The sequence below is a fragment of the Merops nubicus genome, unplaced genomic scaffold, assembly GCF_000691845.1.
Source record: "Merops nubicus isolate BGI_N331 unplaced genomic scaffold, ASM69184v1 scaffold6304, whole genome shotgun sequence".
In the NCBI taxonomy this organism is placed as follows: domain Eukaryota; kingdom Metazoa; phylum Chordata; class Aves; order Coraciiformes; family Meropidae; genus Merops; species Merops nubicus.
The window spans coordinates 39,746-67,487 of NW_008603556.1; the positions used below are offsets into that span (position 1 = coordinate 39,746).

Consider the following 27,742-nt stretch of genomic DNA (forward strand, 5'->3'; position numbering starts at 1 on the left):
AGCAGGAATCACAGTGGTCATAGAAAAGTTTTTAAACCGAAGGCTGTTTTTTCCCATGGACAAAATGAACTTTGCATCTTCTCCAAGGGCAGCTATTGTTTAGCAAGTGCCTCTAGTTTCCAATAATGTGAATTGCTTCTCCTTACGCCTTTTTCTCAGCCAGACACTTAAAGCTTTGCTTTTCCATCTCTGAATGCCATTTATTTGGTGCAAATGGGCTTGAGTTGTGCCCAAGGAGCTTTAGATTGGATATTAGGCAGAATTTCTTAACTGTAAGAGTGGTGAAGCACAGGAACAGACTGCCCAGGGAGGTGGTGGATTCACATTCAACAAACCAGTGGATGTGGTACTTCAGGATATGGTTTAGTGGTCATGGTGGTGTTGAGTTGATGGTTGGACTTGATGATCTTAGAGGTCATTTCCAACCTTAATGATTATACAATCTGTCTTTCTCTCTTTGATTGTACATAGTGAGACAATTTCAGACTCTGCTACTATGAATGTCCTTAACTTTAGCTTTCGCTTGCCAGCCTAAATTTCACTTCTGAGACCTCTATTCAGTCTTGCCTTATTTTGTAAGAGTTCACATGGACTACAGCATTGGCACTTCCTTGTGTTTTCTGACATCCTGTCAAAACTGCTGTGAGATGTTCCAAATCTCATCAACAAGCAAATCATCCTAGTGAGTATCTCTGAACCAACATTCCCACTCTCGCCATCCTCCATACTTGTTAAACTTCCCACTGCAGTCTGCTCCTTCCTTCTGGATGGAAGCCCTGCTGCTTGAAGGAGCAAGATGAAATAATGTAAGTGCCTGGAAACTGAAGAACTCAGTGCATTGGCAAGCTCCTTGCGCCCAGTGTCCTCTTTCCCGTGTCTAATCTTCAATTGTATATTTTACTTTTTTCAACTTTAAGGGTCTTAGTAATTTTCTGTTTTATTGTATGCCTTCATCTACCATGGTGCTGCAAAAATACACAAGTCTCATAAAATGTCAGTTTTCATGACACAGAGAAATCATGGAATCTATCATCCTCTTTGAAGAAGATAGCCTTGAGGTCTCATTTAATGAATGCACTGTAGTTGTGATGTCTTTGTCCAATTGTTGCTATGAAGTAGGAAAAAAAAAAAAAATCACAAGAGACCAAGCTTTCCCTGCACTTTGCATGCTAATAGGGTTGAAAACCTTTTCTTTCTTTTATATCAAATGTCATAGAAGCCAAATTATAGGAGTGACTTTCAACAAAACAGAAAGAGAATAGTAGTGGAGGTTCATCTTGATATTGAAAATAACAAACAATTAGAATGGCTTACAAGCTAAAATGTCAGTATGGGGACTCCAGTGTATTGGAACAAGATTGGTCAGACAGTTGCCTGAAACATTCTCTTTTTTTGGGATGTGTAACAGGCAACATATTTATGTTCTTGTAAACTAAAGACTTCTGCTTAAACAAAACAGTAAAAGCGAAAATCCTGATTAATGAGTATTTACTTAGCTAATCCCATTTGGTTAAGAGGTATGTGAGATGATGTATAGTGTGCCTGAAATTCACAGACACAAGGCTAATTACAGCCAGAAAAACCCCAAATGATAGAAAAAATAGTTGAGTATGAATTTTTGTTTCTCATATAGTGTCTTTAGTTTGCAGTTTTGCTCTTTGTAAATATTGCAGTGATTCAGAGTAACTACCTGCTGAGAAATGGAGTTAGTCATTGCTTGACTACCACAGCTAAAAAGATACTTGTGCAGAATTTTAGTTTATGTGAAAAGTAAACCTTTAAAATCAGGTCCAGGTAGATGCCAAGTTCAGCCCTGGAAAGACCTAAAGAGCCTTCACTGTTGTTGGGCTTGAGATCTCCATTATCACATTATTCATTGTTGGTCAACAAAGCAAGAAGTCCAAGTGCAGACTGAAGAAAGGGCCTGAAAGTCCTTTAACATTAACAGCTGGAGGACAAATGTTCTGGTGTCACATAATCAGGACCACAGTTTCCCAAAGAGCTTATACCAAAGATGTCATGCTACAGACTACCTTATCAAATGACAATATACTAATTATAACAGAATAAAGTTTAAATTTATTTTCTGAACTCAGTTAAGCTGGGAAAAAAAAAAAAAAAAAGATTTTACAGCAGAAGTGAGAGAACATATATTATTAATACTTGGAAGAAGCTATGTTGATAAATAATACATTACAAGCTTGCAAAAAAAAAATGTATCACTGAACACCTTCATCTCATCAAGGGTCCTTTAAGGAGACAGGCAGGTTCAGATGGGATATCAGCATCCAGTGATGAAAAAACACTGACTATCATGCTGAATATGGAATTTTTTATTTAGGACCTGTGCTTTTGAACATATTCAGTGGGGAACTCCCACCTTGCATGTCTCACCGTAATGAGGAATGCAACAAAGGGGAAACCTCTAAACATTGCGTACTTCTGTCAGTTGTTTGACCTGAAGGTATCTATTGGCCCACATTTCAGAAAATGGAGACACTTCAGCAAACTGATATTTTCTTTGTAACTAGAAGGAAAAATGAATCTGAATAATTTTATTAGTAGAAAATTATACCCAAAAGTGGTTTATATATGCCTTGCCTGACTCTTCACCAGTACACTGACTTTCTGCATTACTGTGCATGTTTCATTGTTAAAGACAGAACTTTTTTGTGAATATTAAAACAAATATTTCATACCAAAGTTTAATTCTTACCAAAACTAGAAAAAAATAAGGTAAAGTCTGAAAGAGAAGGTACTTTTTCTACTATTGTAATGAAGTCCAAGCTATGAAATGAAAATTTGCTGTGACACAACATTGCATTTGAACAGAGGAGGGTGGGTAAAAGCTGTTGTTCTGTAGGCATGCATCCTGGTCCAGAAGGCAACTGATGGCCATTCTCTTTCTGATACTCACATACATGATAACTGGGTAAGCAAAAAGACAGTTCAGCACATCCTTCCTAGAAGCTAATGGGCTAACCACATATAACACATCAAGTGTTAGACCAGTCTGAGCTAGCTCCAAGTACAGCTGTGGCTTCTTTCCAACTCTTAAAATAAGCTTCAAGAAAGGATGGATAGGTTATATTTACTTCAACACTTAAATTACAAACCCCATATAATTAGTTGGTATAAATTATACTTTATGGAGTCAAACCAATTAAGTGAAGTGGTTGATTCATATTTTTCAAGGTTATTATGCTTCGCTTTTCCTGTCTCTTTCTTTTGTTCACTGATGACAGTAACTGTGAAAACACCTGAGAGACATAAACCCTTATATGCTGAGCAATAAAAGCACAGGCAAATCATTTTAGTCAAAGGAATAGTATGTCTTTTTATTTTAATATGACATAAGTATACTTTTAGAGGATATGGCACTTACATAGAAGAAATGCAATTGAATTTTAAAATTTAAAAAAAATTTTGTTCTGGTGTAAGGAAATAAAAGACCATTCTCAGGTGTCTTATGAAATCAGGTCCATATTTGGGTTATTTCTGAGATGTGTATTTTTAAGGTGACACTCCTTGAGCCTACATTTTTTTACTGAAAAGATCTATTTGGCTAAAGATATGTTTTATCGTATCCCTTCCAACTCCCAGGAAAAAATAAATATTTTAGAGGAATGATTAAAAACTGTTTTTAATAGAAGAAAATTAAAGTTTGGACCCAATACTTGAATTTTGACTACTTGTGCATGTCTTGGCTTTAAAAAAAAAAAAAAGGAGCTCTCTGATAGTAAGAAACTTTTATCTTAGGGCTGTTTTGCACCACATTTAAAACATTCAGATGGGTGTAGAGCAATGCCTAGACATCACAAGGGCCAGTTTTTTTTCTGTCAGTGGTCTTTCCAGAAGCATCCCAGTGAAATCCATCAAGTTAGTTTGCATAAAAGAGCATGGCAAGTTTCCAGAAATGCTAACATGCTTGGAAACAGAAGTGCAACTGTTCATCTTTCTGGTAATGACACCTTAAATAAAGCAAGGTTGAAGGATCATTCCTAGGACCTTGCACATCATCTGTCTGTCTATACTGAAGAATTTTGTAGCTAATTGGATTTGTATTTCAGAAGTGGCCAGTACAATGCACTTTATAGAATGTATTAAATCCTCCAGTAGAGAGTGCAGAGGAAACAACAATCTTAAGCAGAAAAGTCAACAAAATACACAGTTCAAATAGTGGGAAAAAAAAATCTTCCACTGATGAAATTTCAGGAATTTCAGAGCAAGTAAAAAAGATCTTTATGAAAGAGACCTAATTCCCCCCCTTCCTTCCTTAATGATATAACCTTTGTGTGTACTTGAACTTCTATTATCTGGATGATCTAGTATATAGATCTATTATCTATTTCTCAATTATTATATTAAGAATAAAGTTTACATATTATGACACTTTAGATAACATCTATTTCCAGTGATTAATTATCGATATTCATATATTCATAACATATTTTAATAGGTTTACTTTCAAGTACTAAAATGAGTACAAATAGTTTGGAAGAAAAGACATCTGAATTCTGGGCTTGGAATAGCCTGCCTATGCATAGACACTCTGTGAACTGAAAACGTATATCGTAGTTATTTGTTTACATATTCTGGGAAGCTTAGTACATCACAGTAATTGCATGCACACTATTTAGCGTGGGTTTCACTATAGAAAAGATTTTATTATGTAAAAACAGGTCAGTTTTTATTCACTCAGTAAATGTAACTGATGTCATTCATGTGGCTCTGAACCAGTCTTCCTCAGCTCTTATTGCAAAATTTGGTTCAGATGCAGAGTGCAAGTAAAAGGTCATCTGGTCCACAAGATATAGAAAGAAAAATCTCTTATCCCACAGGTTTGGATGAGTGGCCTGTGAGAGAGAAGTTCCTCAGATAATGGAACCTATTTTTAAAAATTTCAGAATAATACAACACAGATCCCACTCAGTAGTAAACTAGACATTTGCAGAAAAGGATTGTGATTAAGAAATTATTCTGTTCACTAACCCAAAAAATTAAAATAATGAAAACAGAGGTTTGGATTTTTAAGAATTGAGAAAGATTTATTCCTTCCCTACTTGGACAATTTGCTGAAAAATTTACTTGATCCTGAGGTTCAGAGCTCTGATCTGCCTGATTAAGTATTTTAACAAGGCTGCCCAACTTTCTGGGGAGCTGTTCTACCCACTGCAATTTTGATAGGGAAGTAGGTCTTCTCCTGCTACTCCTGTTAAAAGTTCTTGTTCTTTCTATACGTCACTTGTATCTTCATTGGCTCTCAGAATCAAAGTGAGTCTGTCTTTCATTGATTAAAGAATTTGCCTGGCAGACAAGATGCTGTAATTTAGTTCTAGCAACTAATTACATTTTTTATACCAAAGGAGAGATGCTTACACAGGACAGGTGGACAGATTCATTGAGGACTAGCCTGCAGGCAGTGATTAGGTGGGAGACTGAGTCAGAACTTGCTCTGAATCAGAAGGAAGGTTGAATCTTGGTCTACTCAATCTTTGTTAATTTTCTAACCACTACAACATAAGACATATAAAGAAAAAAGCAGCACCTTTTAATGTCAGAAAATCTTAAGCAAGCCTGATTTCCCTTTACCTATGAGTTTTGGGTAAACAAAAACTGTATTTTTCAGTTGAACATATATTTTAATCGTCCATTTCAAGGAGTGATGGAAGACAGGAGTGCAAAGGCTCCAGAAACAGGCCTATGCAATTGTAAACCAACTATGAAACCAAGAAGCCGTGCAAAGTTCATTATAATTTTTGATTGTGATACTAGTGAATCACTTAACTACAGATTTAACACCAGCAAAACAACAGTCAAATCAGTACATGAATAAATATTAGCAGATTAGTATTTGCACAGTGCTCTTGCATGAACTAGAGGAGGATTTAGGGTAGCTCTTCTTTGATCCAGGTTCCTTCCAAGTCACATCACTGTACTATCTGCATCTGTGTCTCCCTCTCCTCTGGCCTTCTCTTTCCTCCTCACCCTGTCTATCCCTACATTCAACATGCACTTTTGTCTCCCTTCTCCTAAAAGGGATACAAATTTATCCTTGATCTCATTTCTATCTTATAACTACAGTGTAGTCAACCTCTTCTTCTCCTCCCCAAGTGTTTTTATTTCTCCTCCATAATAAGCTGAGTAAGCAGTTGGATGTCTTTATAAATAAATAGCATAAATTAATAAAAATAAATAAATATTCAATGCCAACAGACTCATTATTAGCTAAGCCAGATTGTATGCCCTTACTGGCTTAACTCTGACTGACCCCAAAACATGAGGGTAGGGGGAAAAAGGGCAAAGAAATTAATTGCTTTGCTGATTTCCAAGCTAAATAATTATCTAAAGCCCCCACAGCTGTAGGTTTCCTCTATTTACCCTCCTCATCCATGAGGGAGACAGGGATAGCCAGGAGAAAGGGACTTATTAGTTAATTTGCAGGAAAGACTTTGAGAGACAAAAAAGTTATGGACAATAAAATGTACTGATTCTTTCTAAAACCTTAGTTCTACTTTATAAAACATTTATGGCATAAGGAACAAGAAACAAACAAACAAAACCTTTCTCCTTCACAATGCCATGTTTTCCAATTTGCCAGGAAAAAAACCAAAGAAAAACCCCAAAACCCTCAACACTTAAAGCAGTTTTCCAGATGAAATCAGAGTTAGTATGTGGTTCAGCTTAACAAAGCCAGCTCCCATATTCCCTGCATTGTTGCCACTGTAAATTCAATGTTCTTCTAGAGATACTGGAAATATGTTTGATTATTCGCTAAATGCTGAGATTTAAAACAGCTGCTTTCAACTACCAGCCCAGAAAAAGCTTTAGAAAAAAGCTGCCATTCTTCATCAATTACAACAGGGAACAGCACTATTGCATTTGTGGACACGGCAGTAAGCCTCTGTACCTTCTATTTTCTACTTTTTTCTGCTTCTTTTTTTTTTTTTTTTTTTCACCACCAACTGTCAGTGTAATTACAGAGATTTTTACATAGACTAAGAGAAGGTATACAGTGGCTCATTTTATTTTGCTTTGATGACTTAAAGAAGGACATGAAATTGTTGGGGAAAGTTCATGGACATTTAAGTCATCTGTACTCAGCCTTAGCACAGTCATTTGGCACAATTTTGTCCAACACCGAGTAAAGCTATGTAAGACAAATTCATAGCATTTCGGGAAATAAATACAGAGTAGGTACTATTGTCTGCAGTCACTTTCCATGAAACTGGCATATTTTGGTGTGAGTAAAAGAACTGATAATATAGAAATAGTCCATTCTATACTGGCTAAATTCCAGGCTGCAGAGTACAACTGGTATCTATAATTTCTTTGGAAAGTTGTGGTTTGTTTTTTTGAGTCTGTGCTTTCCTAGCTTTTTTTTAGTCTATGCTTTGCAGTCCATGCCATGCAGTCCACCTCAGGCCACAGCAACTGACAGTTAGGTAAGCTTCTGTTACTATTTGTGTGTGAATCACAAAGGTTAACATAAAATTCAGCATCTATACAAATTTCAGTTTACACTTATGCCAACGTTCTCTAACATTTTTCTTATTCCTTTCCATATCAGAGTTCTCCGAGCACTTTCAGTAAGAGCTGGTTTGCCCCCAAAAGTGGTTGTAGCCTTAGTAAGAACTCCCTAGAAGCTGATGTTTTTTTTTTTTTTTTTACCTGTTACTGTTGTGTGATCTGAACAATGACACAAAACCCAACTAAAGCATAATATTTTGAAAAATCCCTAAGAAATAAAGCAGAGGATGAACTCTTCAGTTACCATAGACTCTCAAAAACACTGAATGTTTAGTAAATTTTATGTTTGCTATACTCACATTGTTTTTTAACTTTCTCAAGAATGCATAACTAGCAAAAGCTATTCTTAGAGGACTGTTTGGAGAACTTGTTGGATGAAGCAAAAACCTCTTGAAAGCTCTAAATTGGAAAGACTGAACCCTCAGCTGCAAAACAGAGCATGAGAACAAATCTGGGTATTTCTTGGTACTGTTCCATAACCAATGAAAAATATAGCTAATTGGTCACTAGGTAAAATGCAAATTGCACAGTAAGGAACACTCCAAGAAATACAAATAAACACAATAGTGTTTAGAAGTGAAATATTATTTATTGGCCATAAAATTCCGTTGTTAGTCTGAATGTATTCAATTATTTTCTCCCCTATCATCAGGTTTAAGTGGTAATTGATCATTAACAGGAAGATATATGGGTCAGGTATTTTCAAAAACATCATCACAGTAGATTATTATTATTAAAATCATATTTTATACATTCTACCTTCTATGTAGGAGTTGTAAACAAACACAGTTCATAGGAATTCAACAACCTTTGATAGGAATCATGCCATTCTTTCCACCCCAATGTGTTTTATGTGGGGAACAGAGAAGAAATTGTTTAAAACAGAAAATATTTAGCTTGGATGCATGAAATTATTCATGGTAATCTTGGGGTGGCTTAAAAGCACCATGCATCTCCACCTACTCTTTGCTACTGAAGAGTAACTAGGGCTACAGATTTAACAGCAAGGGTTGTCTTGCGATGCCTTGAGAACTGGTTGAAGTTTCAGTTGCTGCATCACTATAAATTCTGGTAGCATTTTTCCTTGGGGCCTTCCATCTAAGTAAGAAATCAACACAGCCTTTCTGCTTTTGACCATTGTGGGCTTGCTTTCTGAAAATTTAGAGGCTACAGCGCAATATGAAGTGAAACAGACCATATGTAATTATCAAATTATAATCACAATAGTTTAGGCTCATGACTTGCAGAAATACCTGACAACCATAGTTGTAGTCAGATTTTCAGGAGTGCTCCACTCCTTGTAAAGCATTAAATGGAATGCTCAAAAAGGGCTTGCAACAATCCAAAGTTTTCTGCTGACAGAATTATGAGCTGCAGATACCAAGAACTTTTGAAACTGGCTTCTCTGAGTCCAAAATACATGTTCAACGGATTTATTTTTTTTTCATAAATAAAGCTATAAAAATAAAAAGGAAATAGTATTAATATCTCAGAGGAACTCTTTCAAGTTTTCTCTTAAATTTATATCAACTATTTTCTTCTCATTGACTTAAAGAAAATTTGTTGAACTTACGAATGTGATCGCCAGTGCTCTCAAGAAACTGATCTGTAATTAAGCACTCCCTACCCACAGGTTTCATTGCAAAAGGAGCAGTATTTTATAGAGATTAAAAAAAAAAATAAATATTCAAACAGTTGAATTGGAAGACATAAATATCACTTTTGATAAGTTGATAATTCTTGCTGTAAAATACAAGTGACTACAAATATGAAACCAGTTGCCATCCTATTATGTCTGTTTTGTTTTTTTTTTTTTGGGGTCTATATCTTCCCAGATTTTAAGGAAACTGCATACAGAAACTAAAACTTAAAAGCATTAAACTAATATGCACTTGTACTTGATGATTTCATATTTTTATCCTGAAAAATAATCTTGTTCTTCAGACTGTGCCAATATGGTGAAGAAAAGTAATATATATTTTAGGGAAAACCATTTACATAAAATGTACCCAATGAGAATGTGAAAATCAAAGCTTCACAGGGAGTCTTCTGAGTAATACAGATGTTGAGCATGGTTCGTTTTAGGCATGCAACTTAGATGTGACTCAGAGGACTAAAGATAAGGATCTAATTCCTTTAGTTGATGGAGAGAAAAATGATTCTTCCAGTACAGATGATTTAGAGCACTTGGCATAGATCCTAACGTAAATGGTTTGACCACATTCTTAAGAGTGAATGAATTGTAGTAAAATTGTGCTATTATATTTTGTGCCAGAGTAATAAAGAAAATATGAAAAAGCTCCCGCAAGATACTTAAGAAGCAGAGATGTTAAGCAGAGCATTACAAACCCTGTGTCCCATCCTTGCCAATATACTTTTTATCATGTTAACGTTTCACATATATCATGCAATTTAAATTTTATAGAGGGAATAAGTGTGTTGATTTATTTCATGGTGATGGTGTGATCACCAGAATACTACCAATAGACCTACCTGATAAACTCCAATTACATGCTGCCTGAGATTCTGAAAAAGGAAAGACTTTTTCTCCTGAAAACTATCTTTTTTTTTTTTTCTATCCACAAGGCAGCCTACATCATGATAATTTTTTATAACCACTATATAGCTTACATAAATCATTTGATTCAGGCTTTTAGACTATACCCTCAGAACTTGTTTTTCTCATTGTATTTTGGACTTTTTTTTTCTGACTTTTTTTGTTTGATACTAATTTCTTGTTCATTAGACTAGATATTAGCAGAACAGTTTTTTTATTGATTGTGATACATAATGAACCTGATATCTAGAACTGGTTTACCACATAAGCCCTGAGAGGCTGTATTATAATAATAACAACACGATTCAAGCAGTTACTCAGGAACTTGTTCTCCTCAGCTTGTCAGAATTCAATCCCATATCATCTAGGATGAAATCTTATTTATAATCTTGAAGAACTTCTAGAAATAAACATTTTCTTCCCCTCCTTGTAAAACAGTGGCACCATACAAATGAAAATCTAAGATTCTTCGAAGAAGATTAAGTCTTATTCTGGTGTAGGTATTAGGACACACACATTTAAGTGCTTGTAGCTCCAAAATGCTTCTAGAATTATTTTTACATTATGCTGTTAAACAGAATATTCTCTGCTGTCTTTGCTACACCCAGCACTCTCTGGAGACATAAGCTGTGTGTCTGAATATCTTCAGATGAGAAAGTGAACAGGCATTTCCCATTTCCTGAACCCTTGCTCCAACAAGAGGAATATTATGCTCTGTGAAATTAGTCTCTGATATGCAATGGGGAATTGTATTTTTAGAAAGCTTTCTGACAACATCTTATCAGTGGAAAAACCAGAAAATAGTTAAACTGAAATATTTCAAGATACAAAAATTATATCAGGTATTATGAATACATGTTTTTGCTTTAGGGAAGGAAGAAAGAGTATGGCCTCAAAAACTCAGTCTGCTAGCTCATCTGAGGGGCTGATAAGAGTCCTGGCTATCAGCTCCCAGCCCTGGGGAAGCTCTGTGATGTCAATTGCACGAAACTTGAGCGGGATCAGACTTAAAAAGGGGTTTGCTTATGTCCATTTTCCCTGAAAGAATGGAGCTCCCTTCGACATCCAGGACCTCTGCAGTCTGTGGAGATGTAGCTCTTAGATTTTGGAAAACCAGGGAATCTTTAAGAACGGTTATGCTATAACTAATGAGGCCATAAACTAACTCAGAGCAGTGGGTTTGAGAATGGAAGAAGTCTTGCCATAACTGAAGTTCTATCATCCTATACCAGGTCATGCATCACCTGCATCAAAGCACATTATGACCAAGTCCAGCTTTTCTCTTCCCTGCACAAGGTCCCAGCCTGGTGTTGGGCACAGAGCTGCAGCTAGGAGAGGCATGAAGGTATCTCACTGCTGTGCTAAATCACATCTTCTCAGTTTTAGGAGCATGTATAACAGATGCCACTAATTATTAGGCTGATTTGCACTAGCTGATGAAACAGGTTTAATATGCTGAGTATCTGCTTGTATTTACAGTACCCTTTCTTTTGCCTATTACACTGTTGTTAAAAGACCTGAAAGTAAATATGAACGATTGTCTTTGGATTCTTCCTAAACAGAGAGAAATCAGTGCCCTTACAATCTGGCCAAGATAAAAACTGAAAAGCCTTAGTAATTTAAGCTAACAAGAATTTGATAATATACATTTTATTTTTCCTGACAAAACATTAAAGATTTAGATCAAAGAGAAAGAAACTATTTTATTTCAGTGTTGTTACCTGTAAAATTAATGCTGTCATGATTAACTACAGTGCAGTACTTCAACAGCTGCCAAGGAGAACTGAAAAAAAAAAATTAGATATATTAAAAGCAAAAAACCAATAATCTTGTATACACACAGTACATGTGTGGTGGCAGATTAGAAAAAAAGCTCAAATAGCATTTACAGCTGTTTGGTTGAGGGCCATTATGTATTTAGCCTAAGTCTTTAGATGCTAACCTGGGTATTTCTTAATGATTGTTTTACTGATGAGATATAATGATGGCTTTCATTTCTTATTCTCATCAGAATCAAAAACCTTTTTGATAAATGATAGTGTACCCATAAACTGCAGGTGTGGAGAAACAAAACAAAACAAAACAAGATCTTCATAAGTAAAAAATCAAACCCCAGTACAGCTTTTGAGCCTTAAAAACAGAAACTAATCTAATCATGTTAAAAGAACTGTATATGTATGCTGAGTTTCAGTCAATATGACTGATTACCTGTCACTTACTCAACTTGGATTTCTTCCCACTGTGCGCTTTGGAAACACGTTTGGTTTAGAAACTCTGAGGCAGTGTGTATGAGCTGTTAGCTCACCTCCAGCTCTGTTTCCTGAATGCTTTTAGGGCTGAGTAATAAGCCCTATCAGTCATTTCAGCCTAAAAGCTTCAACAGCATCTACACTCATGTATTTTTATCATCTTCATTGATGCCACTCAATGTGAAACTCCGAGGAAGACGACTTTGAGTCACATAAAGACTACATAAGCTTTATAAAGGAAAAGCTGAATGCTTATGTTAAGCTGCGTAGTCACTGGACTTCCTCTATTTTTGGAGTCTGGGTTGAATTTTAAGTGTAATTTAAGTGCAGAGTGTTGCATAAATTAAGAATGTCAACTGGCACATGACTTTCGGCCTTAAAAATATAATCTTGTGTTTTTTTCTTTCATAAAATCACACTTGCAACAGTGAAAGAACTTGACCAGACAATATGCATTGCTGCTAGCTTTCCTATATATGAAAATATTCTAACCTGCATACAATATACATGACTGAAATCAGCAAATGTGTAACTAGCTACAGAGTCCAGTTTTGTAGTGCAGTCTGAGGGAAGTAGGGGCTTGCTCCTTTGATACATCCCATATGACTCATCCTTTAAAAAAAAACAGCAGCAAACTTAGGAAACACACTTAAAAGAGGTTTATGCAAGTAGAAGAAAAGATTTTTGTAGGCAAACAAGTCACATGAGACAATCTACAAAATCTGACAGAACTGTTTGAGCAGCGTAACCAGCTGCTGTGTGAGTTTGTCTGAGCTGCTTGTTCCATCATTCCTAGAAGCTACAGGGAACAAGGTTTTCAGGACCTTTGGGAGTAAAAAGCTATTACTCAGGCCCATTTTAATATACCTATATGGCAAATGGAAGGAGTAGTGCATACAGGCAAAATGGACAATAAAAACTGAATAATGCTAAGCTGTCACAGCAAGTCCACAGCAAGAAGTAATGTCTTCTAGAAACAGAAAAATAAAAATCTACAAAACTGTCTTTCTGTTACTTTTTATTTGCAGCATGTATTGATCATTTCAAATGTCCTCTGAACAAAGACTACTCTCACAGGGGGAAAAAAAAGTTTTTTCATACTATACATTATATTCTCTTGAATTTTTTTGCTGAGCTGGCAACAATATGCATTATTTGTTTTCATTTATTTTGTTCAGAAAGCATGTTGTCACAGCAGCACCATTAACAGCTTCCATATGCTGTGAAGATAATGTTACAGGAGGAGGATGGCAGTGTAATTACATACTACATCTTCAGAGATGACTTTGGCAGAGTTGAAGATTACTTCAGAGTTTCAAATTAATCTGAATGACCCCATCTTTATTGCTGTTGAATTTCTGGAAGTGATGAAATGCCAAGCCATTGGAAATAACTGATAAAAGCCTAAACAATCTGAAATGAGTAATGTCGTGTTTCTTTGACTTCATCTAAGTCCCATACACTTGACATGCTCCCTAATATCTTTGATGGTGATTCTTTAGGTGATCTAAAACACTCATCTATGACAGACAGGTACAAAAGTTTATAAAATGTTTGTTTTAATGGATCTGAGTGCTTTTTAGTACACTAAGAATAGATCAAATAGGCAAAGATGGAAAAATCCATTAGCATATGCCTCTATATTTTATGTTCACCAAAACACTGGCTGTGAAGAGCAAACACTGCAGCAATGGTTTCTGTCATCCACTGTAAGTGCCTGTAAAAGACCTAGGCATCAGGGCTAGAACTATGTTGTGAGAACATAATATAAGATTCAAGTGTAGACAAAACCCTTTTGTATGTTTCCTTGGAAAAAAAAAAAATAAAACAAACCAACAAAAAAACAGTGAAATCTCAACTGCACAACCTTTAGTAGCTCAGCCAGTGAGTACTACAGAGCTATGCATGGTAATGTCCAAATGTGGATGCTGACACAAACAGACTTAGAGGAATTTTCTCTAACAAACAAAGCAAGTTTTGCCTTCAGGTATACTTTGCATACTGATGGACAGAGGGAGGAACACAAAACTCATTTTTTTCAGAGGCAATCAAACAGACAATTATATATATACCATAGCCCTAACTACTATCTCAGAAAAGAGTAAGTTTGTTCCTAATCCAGCAGTGCTAATGTCATTTTTTTTTTTTTTTTTTTCTCACCTGAAAATATTGTAAAGCTGAAAAACCTGACACAGCATGAGTAGTAAGGGGATGATGACAGGGAACAGTGTCTGCTGTTTAATTCAGCAGCTGGATGCCAAAGTCATCTATCCTTCTGTCACATGATAATACTTCCTAGAGCCTTGTTTTTGTGACATTAAGTGTGACTGAATCAGTACCAGGCAGAAATCTCTGGGAAATGTCCCTAATATGCCTCCCACCAGTCATAGATGCTTGTCCTTCTATGCTATTGAAAAAAAAGAGGTTTAAATTTGCTCCCCAGCGTTCACTTGTAGAGGCACAGAGAAGGCAATTGCCAACATTTTCCTGCATCAAAGGGGCTGCTCTGCTTGAGCTGTTGGAGGATGCCTCAGGAAAACAAAATGATGGGGCAAGCAAATTCTGGCTTTGTTGAGAGCCAGAATGAAGCAAATCAAACCTCTGGAGCACATTGGCAGCAACTCCAAGAGCTGCTGGCGCCTTTCACAGCAAAGGCTGCTGCGTGAGGAAAGGCGAGCACTACCTGCCCACTGGAGATGCTCACCACGGCGGGGCTCAGGGGCCACTGTGCAAAGGGGCAGCTCCGTGGGAGGTGGAGCTGAGCAGGGATTGCCGGGCACTGCACTAGCCATGTAATCAGCCAGCGTGTGGTGCTGTAAACTAAGGCCTGCTGCTGGTGAGGCCATTAAAGCCAAGGCTGAATCAAAGTACATTGGACCTTTTCTTCTAGTTCTTTTAACCATCTTATCTAGCATTTCTTCAACATACCTATTTCCCTGTATGAAACTATTTTATCTTCATATATCAGTAGTAATGCTTATTTTAAAAGAGATTTCTTTTAAAAAAAAACTTTTATTATCAGTAATAGTAAATAAACTGAATGTACGTGTGCAGAGTTAAAATTTATGTTTAGCACTGAAATTTTACTAAGAGCACCCTCTGGTGGCTAACACATAAACAATACTCTATGTCTTCTCCCCCTCCTCCCCCCAACAAGGGGTTGTACATATAATTATAATTCCTAATACTATGGAAATTAGTAGAATTCCTTTTTCCACTGACTTATTTCTTTTCAGCTACTGTGAAACACATAGATCTATTTCCTCAAACAAAATAAAAAATCAGATACTAAAAACTGTTAAATGCAGGAGGAGGAAAATGCTTATCACAGGATCACAAAATGTTAAGGGTTGGAAGGAGCCTCTGGAGATGATTGAGACCAAACCCCCTGCCAGAGCAGGACCATCTAGTTTAGGGGAGGTACACAGGAACACATTCAGATGGGTCTTAAAAGTCTCCAAGGTAAGAGATTCCACAACCTCCCTGGGGAGCCTGTTCCAGTGCTCTGGAACCCTGACAGTAAAGAGTTCTTCCTCATGTTGAGATGGGACTTCCTGTGCTCCAGCTTGTGACCATTGCCTCGTGTCCTATCGCAGGGTATAAGTGAGAAGAGGTTGCCCCTTTCCTTCCTGACCCCCAGCCTGCATATATTTATACACATTAATTAGATCCCCCCTAAGTCTTCTCTTCTCCAGACTAAAAAGCCCCAGGTCTCTCAGCCTCTCCTCATACGGCAGGTAAAACGTGTACTGTCTACAAGCAGAATTTAATAGGTAAAATTAAAGATAGAAATATAGATAGATATCTTAAGATGTAGAGTTGCTAAAGCTCTTATAGTTGCACTGATTCAAATTTAGAAACTAGGGGACGTTAGTGGATAGAACATACATATCTTTTTCTACTCCTCTGTTGTTTTGATATAATTTTAATTTGATGATTTACATCTGTTTATTTTGCACAGGCTCCATGGTTTTAATCAGACATAGTATGTTAATTACCAAGAAATTCCGAGAATGACTGTCTACCACTTTGTCACAGGTATCTTCCATTTAAAAGTTCCTGAGTCCTCTCACATTGGTTCTGCTATTGGAAGGATCAGAGCTGTGGACCCTGATTTTGGGAAAAATGCAGAAATTGAGTACAACATAGTTCCAGGAGATGGAGGAAACTTGTTTGACATCACAACAGATGAGAACACCCAGGAAGGAGTCATCAAACTTAAAAAGGTATGTAACACTGATGGGTTGTATATACTTATGGCTCAAGTGAGAAACCAGGTAAAAGGACTAAATGTTGTGCAATTATACCTTATACTTCACACTCAGTTTGTATCTTTATTAGAATCTATGGTTGTGACCTTAGTCTTAAAAGAAATTTGAATTCCGTGGACCATTTCATATACAATCAGGTATGACTTTTCATAAATAATGTCAGATTTAATGGCAGAGAAGTAATTCCTATCTCTGTCTAGAAAGTATGATATCTCTTTTATAGGATTTTTTCCACCTAAAACCGCATGAAAAATGCAGCAGTTCAGAGCACTGAATGAAAGAACTATTTGTGATTGTGACAGATGCGTTAAAGGACCAGATGATGTCAAGTCACTTACTCTTCTGCTAGTTTTAGTGACACAAAATGGAAACTAGGATACCCACAGGAAGTAATTTGCCAAAGAGACACAAACTCTGCTTTCTTCACCCATCCCCTTCTTTTCTGAAAAAAAAAAAAAAAAAAAAAAAAAATATGTACTGCTTCCTCCTTATATGAATTTGTAAACCTGGTTTCATTTTAAAAAGTCATCTTGATCACCTTTCCTCCTCTATGCAGGTGTCTCAAAATAAGTCCATCTAGAACTGTGGAGCTGAGCAGCTGCATGCCCCTCGGTGGGCACTGCCAGTTGGAAGCAGCAATAAGTGGGAACCATTGAAAAAATAAATATTTGAGGATTAATTTCTCCCTGCATTGGTCCTAAGGCTCAGCTGTGCTGCTGCTTCTTATATACAACAATGGAATTTTTCCATACTTATGGTTAAGTGTATATATATTAGACTGTACAGGCAAAACATTCAAATTGGCAGTGCAGATTCAAACAGTATGCATGTAATATTTGTAACTGATGAAGGTCATTCACATACAAATATGCCTGATACTGTTATTTTGGACCAGCACAGGCAAAATTCCTGGGCACTTTTGAGACTGTTGTATGAGTAATTATATAATATCTAAGTGAATCACTAATTTAAAATTAAAAAAAAAAAAAATAGACACAACTAACTCTATACCCAGATACTTTAGAGTGGCTCATTGTATTTTGCTGCATTTATTTAGTCTCTTCAGTAACCAGCTCTGGCATATCTGAAAGTCTGGGGCACTGTTACAACAGCAGACCATGGATTGATGTTGCCTACTATAAATGGTAGATCTCCGTCACTGAACAGGAGGAGGGGGAAATACAGTGCTAATCCCTTCTTACTTGTTTTCACCATAGAGAAACTGGGGACAGTGATGGGCTGTGAAGGTCAGGGTTACCAGGGTAGGTTACCAGAACCTACATGTTGCCTTTCACAATTTTTTTTCTCAGAGAAAAGGTCCCATTCACTAAGCTTTAAATGAGCCAAGTATTTTGAGACATTTTGGAATCATCCAAAACCCGTCCACTCGAGTTCCTTGCTGGTTCCCAGGTTAAACAAAGGCAATAAAGAGTCTTAAAAACTCTGTTAACTCAGTTGTCTCTTCATATCCTCTATGCTTGTGATAATATAAATGTGTTTTCATGCTCTGTGACTTTCAGGTTTTCAGAAGTGCTGGACATTCACAATTCTGTAGACAACTGCTAAAAAGCATGCTGCCCACACTGTACAAGACTGCAACAGCACTATTCATTTGCTTGCAGAAAAGCAGTTTTCACATTCCATAGTGTTCAAAACACTGATTTGAACTTGTGGGATTATGCAAATATTTAGGTTAGGTATGCATTTAACTCCTCATTTAAATAAAGCTGATGAATGAATAGGGCAAACACTTTCAGTTATGAATTATAATAATAAAGAGTACAAGTCAGGAATAAAAGGTGCCATGTGCTTTTGAAACAGGTTTACACTTTTTTCTATGTCGTAGCATATTCTGATGCTGGAATTGCTGTAGTAGTTCAGTGCAGAGCCATTTCAAAAGAGTTTATATAGTTTGCTATATTTTTCCTAAAAAAATTCTTGCAGCCAGAAACTCTCAGTCATTGCACAGATGCTTTTTTTGTTCTGTTGCTATGCAAAAGAAATGGAGATGTTTCTATATCAAAATTGAGAAAAAGTGAAGCCTTCCTGGACTTTTTTTTTTTTTTTTTTTTTTTTTTTTTTTTTTTTTTTTTTTTTGTGGAAGATACATTTGATTATAAAAATTTGCTCAGGTCACATTGGCAGAGGCAAAAGCCCATTCTTTGCTTCTCCAGCAATAAATGGGCACAAACAGATAAAGCTGGACAAGGTGCACATATTGAATCATCTGTTTTGGTTGCTAATTTATTTTCACACTATGATCCAATCTAAGATTGATTATGACTACTCTTGTGCTATTTACATAGATTAAAAAAGGAATAGCTTTTCTTATAGTCTGCTGAAGAAATGATCCGAATGCCATTTAGCACCACTGTGTGGTTAGTACTGTAATAGCTTCCTCTCTCAGCAAAAGAGGGAAATTAGTGTCAGTAAACAGCGGAGAAAATGGCTGTAGGATAGTGCTGCATACAGATCTCCTTGAGGCTAAGAAGTATCACTCTATTAAGAATAGAATAATCAATTTCTTCTCTTGTCTGGAGCTATTTAATACAGTAATATTGGAGTTTATATTTATATGGTATCAGTCAACCTATCTGAATGTTTCAGCAAACTGTGGTGAGAATGAGCTACAAGAAGCAGAGTGACAGAAGAGACCATCTCCTTCATGCTGGAGTGCAGAGGCCTCAGGTGGGGAACAGACTAGTGCTCTCAGTTATAGAGGGAAAATGTGTCAGTCCCAGCAAGCTCCTGATTTTATTGATACTGATAATAAAATCTTTAATAATCGCACCCAACAGAAAAGGAAAACAGAAGAATACAAGCTTCACTGAACAGCTGGCCTGTTATTTATTAAACTAAGGATGAGTTTATAGGATAAGCCCATTTCATGTAGAAGCCTCTTAATTGACTCAGCATGGGCTAATCCAGAAATTGAGCAGGGTTTAAGTACTGAGTCTAGTTCAGACATTAGTTTACTAATCTGTGCAGAGTGACATTAAAACCCAGGAAAACATTGTTTCTGGGTTTCACCTGGCTTGATCCTACACTGCTGCATTATACTGGTCAGGCATCTCCATGTAGATCAGTGGAAGCTCACAGAACATCTGCATCTTAATTCTTGTAAGCCATGTAGCACTGCTAACTGATCAGGTGACAAAGCTGGATCCAAGAAATCACAGTATGTCAGAGAGGTCATACTACTGCATGGTGAGAAACAGTAACATTAGTGATGATAAAATAACAGAAACTGGGAGGATGATGAACAGACCCAGTAGCTGCAGGGAATGTATATGGAGTTTACGCTTCTTCTAACCTCAGGGGCCACTATTAAAAACCCTTTAATCAGTCAGCAAGTAGAAGTTTGACTTCAGACTAAGCTGTCTTGCTCATGGGACAGCCCATTTCTGTGGCACTGGGACACTGCTGTAAGAGTAGTCTGGCAGCATCTGCACACCACAACAGTGAGCCTAGGGCAGACTCCTGATGTCCCTCAGCCAGAACTCCATTACTGCTACTACTTGCTTTACTCACAAGACTGTACAGACTGCTCACTCCACCCTTTCATTCTCCAGAGGCCCTGTGTGTGCACCTCTCTCAGTGTTTGCATCAGCACTGTCTGCCTATAATCATAACTCACCACTTTGTGTGAGTGGGAATTTTGAGGAGGAAGAGCTGGAGGTACTAAGTCCTTGAGCTAAATCAGAAAGTGGTGATCTGGCTGCAGATGCAATCATAAAGACCATGGTAGCCACAGAGAAGAGTGACAGGGAGAATGAGGAAAGGGAGAACTTCAGTCTCTGCAGTCTGCAGATGCGGCTGTTTGGTTTGTATTTTCCTGGAACAGTGAAAGCACCTGCAGAAATGGGTAAGATGTTTGAAAGCAGCAAACAGCTGACCCCCTGACACTGGTCATCTTCTCCCCTTCTCCAGGTACAGAAGGTACGCCTGTTTTGCCTGCTTCCTGTCAAATCTTGAAACTCACTTCGTATTTGGTTAAATCTACAGCACTTACTGTAGATTTGGCCTACAAACTGTATTTTTTTACTGTGTGTTCTCATCTCTGTAGCTAATGAATGTTGCTGGTTGATCTGGAGCTTGCTTTAACAAACCAGCCTGCTCTATAATTTCAGTTATTTCCTTATGCTATATAAAATCCAGCGCAGAAGTGCAGTTACGGAAACATGTCTGTGCACAGCAAATATTCTGATGGCACCATTCCGCACAAGATGTAGACACTCAACCCATCTTGAAGGGGAAAGTGTTGCCAGGTTTTGAGAGGGCCACATACAACACAAAGATGTTCTACAATTGCACAATGCTAGTCTGAAGATAGGCCTGAGTTAATATACACTTCCTCTCAACCCAGTGCTACCATCCATGACTATCCATGAGGCTTACAGCCTCATCCCAAAATACAGCTTTTGCACCATTGTAGGTGTGGATAATGACAGCCTATATCACAAACAGTACTGTTGTATCTCGTAATTGTGGAGAAAAAGCAGGAACTTCTGAAGTTTCTGGTCCTGCTCCTTTGTGAAGCAGACCAATCTGACAGTATAGTTCTTTTCCCACCCTTGTCCTGCTTCTTGACAGAATTTTTTATATCTTTCAGCCCATTTCTTGTCTTTCAGTTCTTTAATTCTCTGTATATCTACATAATCTAACTAGCTATGTAGCTAGCCACTGATCTATCTAATATAAATTTAGATATGGAGACATCGTCTATATAGTAGCATTTAACTCTTACCTTGAATATGGGAAACATTAATATTTCAAAATATATTTATTTCCAACACAGAATTGTTTAGGTGCTTTCCTAGTCAGACTAAATAAGCCCATTCATGGCACTTTGAGAGTTGCAAGATAAAGTGATTTGTCAGTATGTGTTATTTGATTTGGGGCTTGGTTGAATGCCTTTGCTGCATACAGCTGTGTATATGCTGATAGTGCTTCACCGTGCAACTGTATAGAGCAGCTTGTACCTGCAACATAGGAGGAGACAGATAAGCACCAGTAGGGGGGCCAAGTACATCTATTCTGTCACTGGTACTTAGAATATAATTTAAAAATACTTCTCTAATTGTTGATTAGATCATAATGAATAAGACATTGCCTTAATATTAGAAAAAATGCTGTTTACTGTAGAAAAACTCATAACTTCTGTAAAATAAAAGCTTTATTGAAACTTAGCTTTTTGAATATAATTTTTTTAGAGGATTAAATATTTCCATTTGTTAGTTATTTAAAAAAAAAGACTCTATCAAGTAATTCCATGAAAATATAATTAATTGAAAGACATTTCAATAATATTAAAGGGATTTTTTTTTTTTTTTTCTGTTAAGAGTCACACATTCTGCTATGTTTGTAACCTTACTAGCATCTGGATATTAAATGACAATAGGACTAAGCACTGCCAGTCATTTATTATGTAACAGCAAAATATATTGGAGTGTTTTCTTTGTTTTGTTTTTGTTTTTTTTTTTTAAAAGGAGATGAAATATTGTGTGGACCACTCATTTCCTTCACAGATTTTACTAAAAAAATTAAAAAAAAAAATACAAAGAAATGCTATTTTTACATCTTTAAAGCCAAAAATAGAAAAGATCTTGTCTGAAAGCTAGGCAAACATTCAATTCTTGTGGTTTTAGGCAGTCTCTGGGCATATCAGGCAAATGCCAAAATTCGAGACTGACAATAGTTACCTATCTAGATGGTTCAACTGGGAAAAACTGGGAAGACCAGAACTGATCAGGAGATCGCAGCATTGACTGCCTATAAACACAATACATGAAAATTGTTTTTTGCTGCAAGACGTGTTGTACAAAATATTTTTCTTCTTTAAATTATATCCTAGGTTTACCATTTGCAATGCTTCCCATCTTTCCACAGACATTTCAGTTGCCGTTTAGCCTTACTTATATTAAAAGGTTAAATTCTGCTATTTTGTGGGAGTCTGTCACCAAATTCTTTCTCCAGTGATGGCTCAATGCTTTCAGCCTGTCTCTTCTTAATTTGAATACTGTCCGTGCTTTGATTGGCCTCATACTGTTTAACCTCTAACTATATATATATTCAGGCCCACAGAAGGACAGAAGGAGAGAATGGGTTGCTCTGAGGTTGCACTGGGAGAACATTTTCCTTCCTTGGGGTCACACTGTCTTTTCAAACATGTAGCATAGTGTTGCCCCATAATGCTCAGCAGAGAAAAGTAATGCAGCCACTTTATCCCTTTTTTGGATAGCTGTGCAGTAAAATCTGTCAGTCTGAGCACACCAATACACTGAATTGCTTGAAATCTTACTCCTTTCTGTCCATCCCCAAACAAGCACTCTGCTCCTCCTACATCATGGAAGTTGTGGCTGGGCACCAACCAAGGACTTTCTGCCTTGAAGAGTAACTCAGTGAGAGACATCCTGCAAGGAGGGCATGGATTATGGCTCTTTCCATCAGCACTTCTATCTGCATCTATACACATGCATGACAGGAACCAGTCTGAACAGTTCCAATGCAGTTTTGAGGGTATAAAAGATACATACAAGGCATGAGTTAGAATTACTACTAAATTGAGAGCTTAGATTTCTTGCTTTCTTTGCCTTGATCATTTATCTCTAGCTTAGTTCCCTCATACCTGGATTTTTCCCACTCCAGACTGGTTCTTTAAACTCCAGCTTTTCTCCCTTTAATAAATTTTTGAAAATGTGTTTACAATGTATATAAGCAGCTGGAGAAGAGTTTGGGTGGGAAGGTTTAGATTGTTTGGAGTGGATCATTTTGGCAATGCATAACAGTGAACGTGAGTAGTACAGAAATTGAAGAAGGAGCGTGACAACAGTTTGGCTAATGAAACACCATATTCATTTTATAGTGAAGGCAGCTTAGGGTTTCATAACTGGGGCACAGTATCTTCTGTGTTTAACTTTGTCTTTCTTCTCAGGTTTAGTTTCATCTTCTTTCTATCAGTCCAGTCATGAAGTTGCAATTCATACTGGCTACTGTTGTCTGTAGGAGGACGGTTGCATGTGGTAGTGGATTGCTTAGTAGTACTTGGCTTTCAAGACTGAATATTTATATGGCATATAGACTTGGATGGCTAATTTTAAATCCTCAGCTCAGAAAAGACTGACCATCTAGTCTATTAAAATTATAAAGTCTTTTATAAAGTTTTAAAATCATTATGCTAGCTATTCAAATAATGTAAGTGAAGGTAACTAATTTGATTTTAATGGAGTTACTTCAATTTATGCTAACCAGTTATCTGGCCAGTTATGTCCTGTTGTGATAGAGGACAGAAGATGGCAGAATTTAAGTCTATTCTGATTGTGACAAATGACTGAAAACACCATGGTAATGATGGCTGGGAAAAAAAAAAAATGGCAGGCATCGAAATATTCTTGCTCATACACTTGTGATCCTACTCTCTTTTCCAGATAGCACATTCTTTCCCATTAGAAAATTTCCAACTTGACAATTATAGGCAGAGGCCACTAGGTGCCAGTGTTAGCCAGACAGCAGCAAAAAACTTGTCAGTAACATTAAAAACAACATTAAAGCCAATGCAGATAATCCTTTCAACTGAAAATAAAGCTTCTGTATCTTTTAAACTACATAAGACTTCATTAAGGCTTTTGAGATGATTACTTTCTAAAACCAAAGTCACTAAATTGATGTCCATCAACAGAAACCCAAACCAAAACAATCTGGTTGCAGGATGTGTCTCCATCAAAGACACGGACAGGTACGGAATGCTGGGATGCTGCCTGTTACACCTTGTGGGATACACCCAGCATCATAAGGCAGAGTCAAAGTCCACAGTTTTCAAAGTACATGGGACTCAAATAAACTACATGAATAGCAGTTCACTGCTAACAGACATTTTACAGGAAAAACTTGGTTCAGATCAAGTTTGAATTCACATTGAAAGCCATACCTGGTTTAGTTTGACCCACTAATATGTATCTGTGTTTGTTTGGGCTCATTTTTATCATTGTCATGGTCCTCTGAAAGCTTTCCCTGCTAAAAGAAATTAAAATCTTGCATTTAAAGAACTGGATCATCAAGAGGCAGCTAGTTGCCTGTGCACAGGAATTTGTGAATGCAAATTTCTGGCTAACCTGCACACAGCTCATTTGCAAGAGATAAATCTCACTCATGTTGCTTCATACATGTACAGTGTAACTCTTTACATCCATGCCAGTCATCCTGACTTTTTTTCATGTGGAAAAACAGTAATTTCCTGGGTATGAATCATCTGGTCTATTTCAGAAACCACCTTTTCATTAGATGAACTATAAAAGAAGTTTACATGAATAGCTCAGGAGCTGAAGTTTACATTGAAGGCATCTAGAGTTATGTAAGATTAATCCTACCAAAGTGATTTTCAATGTTAAATTTTTAGTCAAATCTGATGTTTTGCTTTTGTACTTTCTACAGCCACTAGACTTTGAAACAAAAAAGGCATACACCTTTAAAGTCGAGGCCTCCAATCTCCATCTTGACCATCGATTTCACTCGGTGGGTCCATTCAAAGATACTGCCACTGTGAAGATAAACGTGTTGGACATGGAGGAACCACCCGTTTTCAGCAAGCCTGTGTACACCATGGAGGTTTATGAGGATACACCTGTAGGGACCATTATAGGTGCAGTGACAGCCCAAGACCTTGATGCTGGCAGTAGCTTGATCAGGTAAGAAAGCTTTTCCTCCTTCAGTAACTCTCAGACAACCAAAGTGCTGCTGACAGTGAGACTCAATGGAAAAGAGCTTAGTAAGAAGATATAAAATGTTCCAAGTCTGTCAGTGTAAAAGATAACTGATGCTCTGAAAAATATTGAAAGGAGTTGCTAGCTTGGAAAGGTTATCTGGAAAAATACAGTAAATGCTGACAGCGTCTTATCTTAGTGATCACATAAGTTACCGTGCGCTGACATGACTTCAGAGATGGTGTGCTCAGACTAAGGAAGAAAAAACATTGTTTTGCCTGATGTCTGGGGCTTTTACAAAAGCAGCTCTGAAGTGCAATAGTGAAAAAGGAGGTTTTATGTGCTGTGTCTGTGTTATACCTCACTGGGTGACAGTGAGCACTATCCCTTTCACAAGAACCACTTACTCTCTATAGCTGGCAAAGAACAGATGCCTTGATAAATGATTGCTACATCTGTCTTGGATAAGGCTGTGGGGATGTGAGTGCTGACCAATATGGCTGTGTTCAGCAGACTTCAACATAAGTAAACCTCTGCCAGCAAAATCTCTCATTTACTGGTAGAATTCATTTTCCGGAAATAAAAGGGAAAGGGGAGCTATTATACAAATGTAATACATTGATTTTCCTGATGTATTTCCAGCCACATTAAAAAATATAATGTGAACCAGACTCATTTAGCAATAAAAAAGGTCCTGTGCAGACACAGTCTAAGATGTAGGCAGACATTACACATAATTCCAGTATCAATTCATCCTGGACCTAACTGACTTCAGGAAATATTTTTATTCTCAGACTTTCATTAGAAATATTGCAGATATAATGGATATCATCAATCTTTAACTATTAATGTTTATCAAGTGAGACTATGATGGAACAGGAAGATGCCACTAGTGTCTACCAAGTGCATAGACGTTCATGTATATTTATCTACAAATTCAATTTGGACTTTTTAACTGATGTTTATTAACTATATGCATTTTGACTCAGCACTTCTCAAAATGCACAGTAAGCATGCCAGATTCTACCTTGTCATCATAAGCAAAAACTTAACATGTGTAACAGTGACTGTTTAGCTCCTGCTTTGCCAATTCACAACTATTGCTTAAAACTATTAGTAATGTTGTTTGTTTCATTGTTGCCTTTTTTTTTTTTTTTTTTAAATACATTCTTTATTCTTTTTTATACAGAAGTGTATTTGTTCATGAATCTGTGACACTTTCCTTCCCTGGCAAAGGATCAAAACCTTCACTAACAAAGACTGAAGTGGGAACCTGTTTCCCTGGTGGTAGCCTGTGAAAATAGCCCCACTAAAGTCAGTATTCTGTTGAAAACCATACTCTTTTGCAACCAGACAGCAAGCCTGTAATCATATTGTTGAGCAGTTTTTCATATGACAGCAGAATCATTTTAATGTATAACCACTCCTCAGTGATGCTTTTTTATTTTGCAAACCCTCTTAGGAGACTCAAGTGCTTTGGTTATTGATCTTACCTTTGCAACTACACAAAAAAAAAAAAAAAAAAAAAAAATTGTCTCATGATAGTTTCTTCATACATTGTGCTCTCTGTAATATTGAATCCTAGGCTGTTTTAAGGTGCCCATGTCTACATTTTTTAACCCTGAAATCTTTCCCAGAGTGTCCAAATGCCTATCTACAGTTAAAAGATCAGGAATATTATAAAATAGCCTTACATTTTAGTCTCAATGCTCTACTTGCTGACCTCTCACACCAACAAACTACAGAAGTGCTCCCAGGGTCACTTTTTATGAACCAATTCAGCTGGTTCATGCCTGGGGAAAAATATTAACTGTGTCCCAGTGTTACCACTTTGTCAGAGGAACCCATTCCTATCCAGAAATAAGCCACACATTGAATTCAGTGGACTTTGGAGGGACACACTTTTCGTTAAGGAGAGGAATGTTTTTCAGTAAGACAGCGGATATGTTGAGAAGATAAAGCTGGAAACTTCCCCATGCAGCTCTCTTCTGGCTTTGTAAGATCACTTATGTCAGTTAGTGATCATAGCGCTCATGAAAACTTACCAGTTTTCATGTTTCAGTCCTATATTTTCTTCCTTGGCTTTCATTTACCTGAGGATATATTTGATTCCCTGTATTCATCTTGATCTCCATCTCTTTGAATTCAATGATAAAATTATTACTATTTTATCAGAAATCTGACAATGCTTTTGTGCTCTGGAAGAACTTACTTGTATCCAAATGCTGATGAGTACAAGTAGAAAAAGATTATATACAATTGTTAGTTACTGATATATGTGATCAATATTCCATAAGTTTTATATCCTCTAACTGAAAAACAAAACAAAACAAACAAACAAACAACTATGTAGCCAGAAGTTAGAAATGCAGAAATTATTCTGGAAGAGTTGCATCTGATTACAACTTCTTAATAAATCTTAACCAGTTACACTCT

General features: G+C 36.9%; 1 protein-coding gene across 1 annotated transcript in view; it reads left to right on the plus strand.

The window, feature by feature from the left end:
* Positions 1 to 16,349: 16,349 nt before the first annotated feature.
* The window catches only part of LOC103771409 (cadherin-12-like), a gene marked incomplete at its 3' end in the record, with an annotated part of 27,069 nt that continues 15,676 nt past the window's right edge, over positions 16,350 to 27,742 (plus strand). Inside the window, exons 1-2 of the mRNA XM_008938704.1 lie at positions 16,350 to 16,562; positions 25,038 to 25,291. Of these exons, the coding sequence (XP_008936952.1) occupies positions 16,350 to 16,562; positions 25,038 to 25,291 (467 nt within the window). The remainder of the gene's footprint in view (positions 16,563 to 25,037; positions 25,292 to 27,742) is intronic.